General features: G+C 42.2%; 1 protein-coding gene across 1 annotated transcript in view; it reads left to right on the top strand.

Moving 5' to 3' along the window:
- Window positions 1-10,345: 10,345 nt before the first annotated feature.
- Window positions 10,346-11,788, top strand: part of Cenpe (centromere protein E) — a 68,421-nt gene continuing 66,978 nt past the window's right edge. The window contains exon 1 of the mRNA XM_031375589.1: window positions 10,346-10,498. Within this exon, the coding sequence (XP_031231449.1) occupies window positions 10,440-10,498 (59 nt within the window). The 5' untranslated portion in view covers window positions 10,346-10,439. The remainder of the gene's footprint in view (window positions 10,499-11,788) is intronic.

Consider the following 11,788-nt stretch of genomic DNA (forward strand, 5'->3'; position numbering starts at 1 on the left):
TTCTCCCATTTTCTGGCCCTGGCATTCCCCTACACTGGGGCACAGAACTTTCACAGGGCCGAGCTCCTCTCCTCCTATTGATGATCGAATTTGCAATCCTCTACTATACACATGCTGCCTGAACAATCAGACCCCTCCATGTGCAGTCCTTGGTTGGTGGTTGAGACCCTGGGAGCTCTGAGGGTACTAATTAGTTCATATTGTTGTTCGTCCTAAGGGGCTTCAAACCCCTCAGCTCCATTGGTCCTTTCTCCAACTCCTTCACTGGGGACCCTGTACTCAGTTCGATGGATGGCTGTGAGCCTCTACATCTGTGTTAGTCAGGTACTGTCAGAGATCTTTATTTCTTATATAAAGAAGAAAAGATCAGTGGGATCAGAAGAACGAGTTGCTTTCAGAGATTCTTTGGATTGCCTTTCAGTTTCAGGGACCACTTCAATAGTTTCACACAAGAAGTCAAGTAGCTCAGAAACAATGAGAAAACCCAAATTACAAACTTGCTGAGCGTAGAAGCTGAAAAATGTAAACAAACAAATAGCAACAACAAAGAACCACGCAATGAACTCCAAAACTTCAAGTTTTGCTGTAGCAAGGTATACTATGGGTTCCCAAATAGATCTGCATAATTATTCTAAATACCGAGCAAATTTCTGCTGTTTTCACAAATATATTTGGAAGTGTTCAGACAGCAACTTTGAAACTCCTAACCAAACATGTAAACTTAGAGAAATATAATTAATGGTGATATTAAACACAGATGCTTCACTGTTGAGTAGGCCTCATAATTCAACAAATGTAATGTTTATTATAAAAGTTTAATATATAGTCACACAATAGATATTTTCTTAATTGGGGTTTTACTGCTGTGAACAGACACCATGACCAAGGCAAGTCTTATAAGGACAATATTTAATTGGGTCTGGCTTACAGTTTCAGAGGTTCAGTCCATTATCATCAAGTGGGGAACATGGCAGCATCTAGGCAGGCATAGTGCATGAGGAGCTGAGAGTTCTACATCTTCATCTGAAGACTGCTAGCAGAATACTGACTTCCCGGCAGCTAGAGTGAGGGTCTTAAAGTCCATGTCCAAAGTGGCACACCTACTCCAACAGGGCCAAACCTTCTAATAATGCCACTCCCTGGGCCAAGCATACACAGACTATCACAGGTATGTACATTTAAAGCTTTAAGTTAAATCTCTCTCTGTGTGTGTACCCCACAAGGGAAACATTATAATCATTCTTACCCACCATAAACAATGGAAAGTACATATCTTGATTGTCAATATGCTCTGCCAATTACAGTTAGAAGACCCTTCATAGATCCTAAAAGTAAAACTATATGGCTGTCAATATTATCATACCTGTATCTCAGAGATGTCATATTACCCACTCAGGCTGATTTCTTTTACATAGCTGTTACCAAAATACCTAACAGAAACTTAAATTTAAGGTGAGGGTTATATTACAGTTTTAGAAATTTCAGTCCGTATCCTTGTGTCCATGAATTCTGGCCCATAGCAAGGTAGACCATAATGTCAGTGGGAACCTAATAGTATAGTTTCTTTGCCTCCTGTCAAATGGGGATCATGGGAGTAGTAGCAAAAAGGGACTAGGAAAGACACATGCTCCAAGGACACATCTCAAATGGCATTCTTCCTCCATTCATACCCCATCTTCCACAGTGCCGCCACATCCAAATAATGTACTCAGATTCTGACTCCATAAATGGATTGGACAATTTATTATGTCCCAGCCCTCAAGATCTAACCATCTCTGAAAATGGCATCATAGATACATGTAGATATACTTCACTAGTCTCTTAAGCATTTCTCAATCCAACCAAGCATATAGTGAAGATTGCCTATCACACATATCATAATGCTTTTAGAGTTTTACATATTAGAGCCGCTTCAACTATCACCATTTCCAGGAAGTGACTTCATGGATATTTTGGCTACTTTTGTCTGTATAGAAACAACTTGAGTGGAGAATAAGCATCAAGAAAGAATCTCATTTACAAGTATTTCATTTGTTCTGTTTCTTCTTATAGCATCCAGATCTCAAGGGCAAGATCCCTACTGCCAGCTGATGCATCACAAGATACACATTAAACATTTCAAAAATTTAAGGAAACTATGATTTAAGGAAAATGAGAATCCTACATTCAAAGAGCTCACTGCACAAAAGAGAAATGATCCGTTGCTTGAAGTCATAAAAATAACAAAATATGAAGCTATTGAGTACTCAAAGGATAAACAATTGAAAGCTTTGGGATATAATATTTGAAATGGTTCTTTAAAAAAACAAATAGATTTCTCAGTTGGCAAACATTTGCCATGCAAGCAAGGAGACACAAGTTCAATCCCCAGGACATAATTTTCAAAGCCAGGCGAAATGAAGAGAGGTGCATCTGTGGGGTTTGTTGGCCAACTAACCCTGTGCTTCTTAATGAGCTCCAGCACAGTAAGAGAGCCCGTCCCAGAACACAAAGTGGATAGTTCTTGAGAAAGGACATCTATGGTTGACCTCTGACCTTGTATACATGCATACAAACACACACACACATATATACACACAAGTGTTCTCACACATGCATACACATATACACACACTCAAATAGGAATTACAAAAGAAGAAATGGAAATGTATATATTATATACATCAGGCACAGGAAAGCGAAGGTTCAAAGATATTTAGGAAATAGGCTTTAACCAGGCAGTTAGTTAGTTAGTTGTAGGCACTGGGTTAGGTGTTAAAAAATAATTTCAAACCAGGCATAATGACATATACCTTTAGTCCTGAAGGTAGAGGCAGGCAGATCTTTGTGAGTTCAAGGCCATCCTAGTCTACATAATGATTTCCAAGACAGTCAGGGTTACATAGAGAAACCCTGTCTTTGAAATACTATATATATTGCTGTGTTGAACTATAATCCAAAATGGACACCTTGGGAATTCAAGTTTCCTTTTGTAATGAAGACTATGTTAGCTAAATGAAGCTGAAAGGGGCCTTGGAATCCTTCTGATTTGTCTTTGTTACCAATGCTATGATAAAACACCATGACTAAAAGCAACCTGGAGAGGGAAGAGTCTATTTCCCTCACGGTTCCATACAGCAGTTAATCATCAAAAGCAGTGAGGGCAGGGACCTGGAGACAGGAACTGATGTAGAGGCCATGAAAGAATGCTGCATATTGGCTTGCTCTTAATGACATGTGCAGCCTGCTTTCTTATAGAACCCTGGACCACTCACTAGCCCAGGGATAACACCACCCACAATAGGTTAGGCCCTCCTTCATCAATCACCAAAAAAGCCCTTCAGGCTTGCTTTCAGCCCAAAATTATGAAGGCCTTTTTCCAATTGAGTCTCCCTCCCCTCTGATGACTCTAGCTTGAGTTAAGTTGATATAAAACTTGCCAGTACAACTGACCCCTTGTCAATTTGACACGCAAACACAACACCATTAAAGCCACAACCTTTCCTTCATTGTTCACCCTCAATATCACACATTAATACAAACATCACAAATATAAGACACTTTGTGAACGTAAAACATCCCACAGTCTTACAAATTCAAACACTTTAAATTCTCTGTCTCTTTAAAAACGTCAAAAATCTGTTTTAAAATATGAAAGTCTCTTAAAATTGAAAGATTCTTAACCACGGGCTCCTAAAAAGTCAAAAATGAGTAAAATATTTCCTTATCTCAAGAGAGTAGAGCCAGCACGCAGTCACAGTCAAGGCAAAGCAGAAAGTAAACTCTAACCATGTAAACAACTCAGTGTCCAATAGCTGGGATCCACGCATGATCTTCTGGGCTCCTCTAAAGTGCTTTGGTCAGTTCTCCAGCTCCACATCTTCAGCACACGCGGCTTGTCTTTTAGGCTCCAGCTGGCTCCACTCAATGGCTGCTGGCCTGCTGGCTGTTGTTCTCAGGAGTCAACCCATGGTGCTGGCATCTCTAAAACACTGGGGTCTCTTGCTACACCTAGATGGCACTTTCACCAGTACCCTCTCTTGGCTACATTCAGGGACTCCAACTCTGCCACACAATACCAAGCCTCAGCTATTCTCCATGACCCCTTCATGCCTTCGAAACTCCACCAGGGGGACTCTTACACCTCCAAGTTCAGCTGCCAGCAGGAGGTACAACCATGACCAGGTGTGAACACAGCTTCTGTGTGCTGACCCTGGGGAAACACTTCCCAGGAGACTTTGCCTCAATGATGCTGGCCTCTTTTTAATCACAGCTAATTCTTCAGCCCCAGCTGACCAGCATCCATTGTCTCAGCAAAGCAAGCTTTTCAGTTTAGTGGTCCAGGTCTCTTGTTAATCACAGCTGATTCTTCGGGTCCAGATAACCAGACACCACAGACTCTACACGAAAATTGCACAGTAGAAACGTCACAGGCCAGGCCTCCACCATCTGTACTGCCCTCAACTTTCCCTTTTTAAAAATGTTTGACATATACATGTACGAGTACACTGTAGCTATCTTCAGATACACCAGAAGACGGAGTCAGACCCCATTACATATGGTTGGGAGCCACCATGTGGTTGCTGGGAATTGAACTCAGGACCTCTTGGAAGAGCAGTCAATACTCTTACCTGCTGAGCCATCTCTCCAGCCTTCCCTCCCCCCACACCCCCCGCCACCAGCTTTTCTAACCACAAAACATAACGAATAACAAAATAAAATACTACATGATAAAATGAAAACCATCAAATAGAAGTCGGAGGAAACAAGTCACCAGAGAAATAAAAGAGCCCAAGAGCAGACACAAAAATCAGACACTCACTCATTTGCTCAATCAGGATTCCCATCAAAGTAGCTGGGGGTTATAGTATATGTACTGGTGGCCTCATGCAGATCCACGCAGGCCCTGTGGTTGCTGCTTCTGTCTCTGTGAGCTCATATGAGCTTTGCTCCGTTATTGTAGAGGGCCTTGTTCTCCAGGTGCCTCCCATCCCCTCTGTCTCCTCTCTCCTCCTGCTTCCTCTTCCCCGAGCTCTGAGGGAAGGTAGTTGATGGAGCCATCTCATTTAGAACCACATGTTCCTAGGTCTTGTTCTCTGCTCTCAACTCTCTAACCTTCCAAGCTCCTCTAGAGCACCCTACCGAGCTCTCAATACTCAATGGCTTTTCTAGCCCAAAGTTCCAAAGACCTTTCACATCCTCCCCAAAACGACATGGCCTGGTCTGCCGCAGCATCCAGCACGCCCCTCTCCACTTGCATGATGAAAACAATGAGGCAGAGATAAATGATTTTCCTGCTTGTGAAATGGGCAAGTGAATGCACTGGCTCAGGTCACAGAAACATGTTTAATCATGCCCCAAACAAAAGTGCTACCACACCTGTGATCATCACGAATGGACGTCACCTGGTTAGACAAGAATTATGATTCGGAACTTAGAAATGATAACTTAAAACCAAAATTACTCCTATTCAAGGTGCTAGCATGTTATAAATAAATACAGTGATTACATTTATATCTAATGTATAAAATACATGAGCACAAATAATATGAATGGAGGCATATATATATGTATGTATGTATGTATGTATGTATGAATGTATATTCTTGATATAATGAGCTTCTCCACATCCTTAGATTTGTATCACACAAGAACTTCAGAGCACTGCCCACATGTATCATGGTGCTTCTAGAAGGACTGCAGTGCCCTCTGCAGTTTCAGCAAAAGAAAACAACTTGCTTGGGGAAATAAACTAATTAAAACATCAACTTGTCTCAGAAATTCACTTTCCCTTCTCAAAGGGGATGAAAATGCCCATATAATCACACATTTTAAGCAAAGTACACCATAGTATCATAGAAGAATCTATTTATATGAAAATAAGTGAATTATTACATACAAATAATAATTACGGATTGTTTTGAAAACTGCACAGTTGCCTATGGTAGACAAACTAATAATACCTTTAAGCATCAAATTCAGGAATATTTCTCACTTTGACTCTTTCAGCATTTGAATTTTATTTACACACATGCATTAATCTTATGACAAAAGTTAATAACAATTGCCTATTAGGAAAATAGCATGTATGCACATTTTACAGATTTCTTTCCAGAAGGGGAGTGGATCTGGAGTGGACAGGAGTTGGGGAGGAAGTGGGAGGAGGAGGGGGAGGAGAAACTGTATCAGGATATACTGTACGAGAAAAAAATCTATTTTTAATAAAAGAGAAAAAATAAAACCCAATGGTTATTTTCAAAAATAATAATATAGATTTATATAAAGAAAAAGGGTCTCTTTCTAGAAGTGTCATAACTTCACATGCATTAGTTAATCTCTATGCCTCTCCTGAGCACTGCCTTCTGTTTTACAGTTTAGCAAAGGAAACTGAAGAGTACAGACAAGCTCACAATATGACAGCCAACCAAGATAAATCTTCAATTAATAGACTCCACTTCATACACTATTTTTTATCCATTAACTAGTATCTTTAGCCTGTGGGAAACTAAGATTCACGTCTTTTTAATTGTATGAATGAGCAAAAGTTGTAAAACCCCGATACAGAGAACAAAGGGTAAAAAGCTACTTGGCGAGTTCATTGAACTGATATTCTAGAATGAGGACACCAATTTTATAGACATAAATTCGTTTGAATGTTATTTCTGAAAGTTATAAATAAAGTGTATAAAGAAGAACACAAAACAGAAGCAAAAGACAAGGGAGTTGCAATTTTGTGCAGAGAATAAACTCCACGAAGGTATGTTTGTGGAGAGGCCAGAATCACATGGAAGGAGCCTATCTGAGTAAGAGCCTGTCTGCCACCTAGAGCAGCCAGCGAAAAGGCTTTGACAGGGAGCCTGTGCTCCAGTGTGTGCAAAAGGAGAGAAGCAAGAGACCGATAGAAAGTGAGGCCAGAGGGGCAGCCAGGAGCAAAAGTGGGGACTGCAGATGTAGCTTAGGCCATATGGTGTGTGTTTATCATGGTGTGAGGCCAAATGTCCACACAAATACACCCCAAAGAAAGAAAGAGGGAGAGAGGGAAGGAAATGATCAGGATTTGGGCACAACTAGAAGAATCTGAGTTTATAAATTACTCTTTCTCTGAGATGAATGCTTTTCAAAATCATCACAGTCAATAAACCAGATTCTTACCCTCACCTAATGTCTGTGTCACCCTCCAAGCAGAACCATTGTTCATTGAAACAGTTGGTGAATGACTTTATGGATAGACCATCTTAATACACACACCATTTCTTAAATGAATGTAACCGGTTCTCTGTGGGCTGAGAATAAAGTCACTCACTCAAGTCAAATAGCTTTGACCATAGCAGGAAGTCTGTATCCAAAAATCATGCCTACAATTCATTTCTCGGTGCACCAGAACTGTCAGCTCTCAGCTTCGCTACGATGGAGGTAAAATCCTTTGGTGATGTGAGGGTCATTGAAGTACAGCCTTATTACAATGAACTCCATTGGGATTAAAGGTGTGCACCACCACATCCAACTACAATTAGTTGTATGCATATAATATGGGAACTTTTCCTTATTTTGGGGGGGGGGCGTTGAAACAGGGTGTCTCTGTCTAGCTTTGGCTGTCCTGTCCTGGAACTAGATCTATAGACCAGGCTATCCTGGAATGCACAGAGATACGCCTGCCTCTCCCTCTGAGATACTGGGATTAAACGTGTGCCACATCAACACCAGGCACTTTGCTAAAATTTTTCTAATACTTAACCAAAACTTAAACTCCTTTCATAAAATAACAGCAGCAAGAGAGAGCAAATGTTCAAATGTCTCCCTGTCCTTATTATTCAGATGACTCTTTGAAAAAAAAAAAAACTTGGACCTACACAAAATGATACAATTACAACATTAGCTAAGAGCGTGTCTTTGGAGTAAAAAGTCTAGTTTAGACTATAATGTCTGCAATCATTCACTTGTTTAAGTGCAGCCCCTCTGTTCTTGTTAACTTCTAAGTAAACCCAAATGGCTCTGACCAGCACCTATCCCAATGTACCAAGCTTTCAGCTCTTTAGTTGTAACAGAGAATTTTTCCCTCCACTCTTGTATCAATAAAGATGATTTTTAAAAAATACAATGGTTATTTTACTATCTGTTATGCACTGCCTGCTTCTTCCACGAGAATGCATTTCATGAGAAGCTTACTAGCTTCTTTTGTTCTCTGTATCCTGGGAGAGATAGATATTTGTATTTGTGTATTACTACCTCTCCTAAAAGAATAGTAGCCTCATGACCACACACACTCTATTGTAGTCATGCTTGTGTTTTCTAAGCCTAGAAAAATATCCAACATTGTTGCAGGATATTTGATCACACTGAGAACCCCAAGATTGTGTTATATACTGGAAAACAACTGTTTATAGTTGTGGTGTGGATCAGCCCTAGCACATACCTTTGATCACAGCCATCTGGATTTACTTAGACTAGGAAAAATGATAGAAAGTAACAGAAAGTCAGGAAGATGGATAGAGAGACACACAGGAAATAGAAGGGAAGTTGAGCAGGTTTTGAGATGTCGTGCCAAAGGAGATCTTCCCTTTAGAAGGTCAGCTGAGGAGGAAGGTCAGCCTGGTGCTTTCTCTGACTCTCTGAGCTAGGAGGCTTTTACACAGCATCTGGCTCCTTACTCTTCTTTGGTAAAATCAAACAATTGTAAAAACCACACAACATAAAATAGTTTCTCAATGACTATCTCTTTAACTGCGGCTAGGGATTGAACATAATGATGTAGGGCCCGCAACTCCACCACCCTTTTCAGTTCTTAATCTGAGACTGATTAAACTGCCCTCACTGGACTTGAACCATCAAGCACCATTTCTTCTTTCATTAGTGTATATTAATTGTACAAGACAATTTGTCTTGTTATGACATTTTCATACCTGAATATTACGTCTTCATAGGTTCTGAAAGACTCCGGCTAGAGTTCCCGCTCAAGTCCTAGGAGGCATGCACCCAAGAAAAACGAAAAGCCATCTTGATGTAAAAAAAAAAAAATGAGGCATTTTTATTTCAGAGCTCTGGTTCAACCCCCAGTCTCACACAGGAAACCAGGAATTGACCACGAATCTCAGAGGTTAGGGGATTTTATAGGAAAAAGTTCTGGGGAGACAAAGGAATTGGTGTGGCTATACATGATTGGTTATTTTGAATGTCGTTCATGCAGATCAGAGTTGAGAATTCCTAAAAAATGTGAAATTCCTAGCAAGAGGGGAGAGTGCTATTCAAAGTTCATACTGACCCTTAGCTAACACTTAAGGAAACCAAATGGCCCAGGGTCCATCACTCAATGTCTGGCCAGGCGTGTCTCAGGCTCCTCGGTCGGACACCTCCTTGCCTTATCTCTGAGATTTACACCCCTGGTCTGGGCTCTCTTAACAGGCTTCTTGCAGGCCTGGCTCCTGTGGTTTTCAGTACTGGTCTCAAATTTAACTCTTTCAATCCCAGGCTTACGTGGGCAAGAACCTGCTAAATTTTTATATTCTTTTTCAGTTCGTTCCCTGCAGCTAAGTGTATGTGATATTTGCCCAATTTTTTAAAAAAGTTAAAACATGGCAGAGAAGATGTTTCTTTGGGTACAGTCACTGGCTGCCAAGCTGACCACCTAAGCTGGATCCCTGGAACCCACGTGGTAGGAAAGAACCGACATACCCAAATTGTCCTTATTGCTTTAGAGACACCACGTACTTCGGACTTCTCGGGAACTGGAAAATTCCAGTGGCTTCTGAGCTGGAAGCCTCGTCCCCAAGGTCTAGCTTTATTATTTTGGGAGTCTCTTGGATTACTCTAACCAACAACATGAAACGAGGTGGCTAGCACTGGAGGTTTTCTCTGATAGTCCATGGCTCTAGTGTGCAGCCTTGTCTTGTCCCTACAACATTTTTCCAGTTGTCAATGACTCTTTTCCCTAAATCAGGCTGTTAAACTCACAGTCAAGAGAAATAAAAGCTAAAGAAAGGAAATGAAACCGCCTCAAAGCAGCTCCAAAAGCAAACACAACCTTCCTATCCTGACTGGGCAGTGACAGTTTTAAAACAAAACAAAAGCCTTTTTTGGTTTGGTTTACTCTAGGGAATTTTTTGTTGTTGGTGGTGGTAGTTTGTTTTTTAAGATTATAATTCTTTTGTTCTGCAAACTGCCAGCTCTCTGAGCATGGGGTGGGGAGGAAGCTGGTGTTCAATAACTCGAACCCAAAACCTCTCTCCACTTCGGAGGAGCTCAGCTCTGGGACCTCTGAGTCTCCCCCGCCTTTCCCATCCATGGACTCGCCCCACCTGCCCCTGCCACCCCCGCTCGACGCGGCACTTGGACTGTCCCGTGACGTCATGACGCTGTGCGGCCCAATCGCTACGACCTTGAGGACATTTTAAACTTAAAGGCGGGGCGGCCCTGGAGCTCTGTCAGAGCCGCTCATTTCAAACCTTGTGAAAATCGTCGGCAGGATGGCTGAGGAGGAGGCTGCGGTGGCTGTCTGTGTTCGTGTGCGACCCCTCATCAGCAGGTAGGCGGCCTGGGCCGGTGTGAAGCGGCGTGGGGCGGCCTGGGGACCTGCGTCCCGGCCCGCGCTGCCCCGGGTCACACCGACGCCCGGGAGTGTCCCCGAAAACACGGTCAGGCTGCATGCAACTCTGCTCAGGCGACACCGCCATCCTCGCCTGATGGACGGAGACAGTGAATGTTCAGTAGTGGAGAAGGGTCGGAAATGCCAGAAAGAAAAGACAAAGCGGGGAAATGAAGTCTACGGGATTTGCTGGCCTCTGGCCTTCAGCTAGAGGTGCTAAAGCTTGTGACGCTCACGAAATTGGCATTGAACGGGTGGTCGATACGTGAGATTCTCAGAATTGGTCATTTCTTGCACTGAAGTTCCCTTCCCTAGTTTGGGAAAAGTTGTCTCCTAATTAGCTTTAGCTGTCGAGCTGACAGCCAGCTTTATCTAAGGGAGCCTCAATTGGAGGAGGACCTCGATGAGGTCGGCCAGTGGGCATGTCCTTGTGGTGGATTCTTGGTTCCTAGTTGATATGGGCAGGGCTTGGGCCTCTCTGAGTGTTCGCATTCTTACTCATGGGATTTACGGCTGTGTGAGAAAGCTACTTGAGGCATAAACCAGAGAGATCGAGACAATAAACAGTGTTCTTCATGGATTCTGCCTCTGCTCCTGCTTGAGACCTTGCCCTGACTTTCCTTGGGGCTAGAAGTGTAAGCTGATCTAAACTTTTTACACTCCCAAGTTGCTTATGGTCATAATAATATTTTTATCACAGCAGCACAAAGCAAACTAAAACAATATATCTACAGACGTAAGCCATTATAATACACAGAAAAAAAAAAACTGTGGAGAAAGTTGAAAGAGCCATTGGGCCTTCAGAGATATGACAGATTGGTTGGGGTACCTGGTGTCGGAAAATGCCAACGCCACAGAAAAGGTGGTTTCTTGATGGACAGGTCACAGAGACTCAACTTCCAGATAGCTTGACTGATGTGGTGCTTGGTGCCTGCAGGGATTTAGAGGAAGATGGCATTAGGAGCTTAGCAGTGCCTGTCATGGTGGCACAGTGCCTGTCATGGTGGCACAGTGCCTGTCATGGTGGCACAGACCTTAAACCCCAGCACTGAGAAGGCAAGGGTAGATGTATCGTAGTTGTAGACCAACCTGGGCTACTTTGTGAGTTCCAGGCCAACCAGGGCTACATAGTGAGATAGTGTCTAAAAGTAAAGAACAAAGAGAGTGACATAGTTGATCTAAGTGGTTTAGGGAATGGTAAGTATTCCAGAAGTTTTTTTTTTTTTTTTT

The sequence above is a fragment of the Mastomys coucha genome, unplaced genomic scaffold (assembly GCF_008632895.1).
Source record: "Mastomys coucha isolate ucsf_1 unplaced genomic scaffold, UCSF_Mcou_1 pScaffold16, whole genome shotgun sequence".
NCBI lineage: Eukaryota > Metazoa > Chordata > Mammalia > Rodentia > Muridae > Mastomys > Mastomys coucha.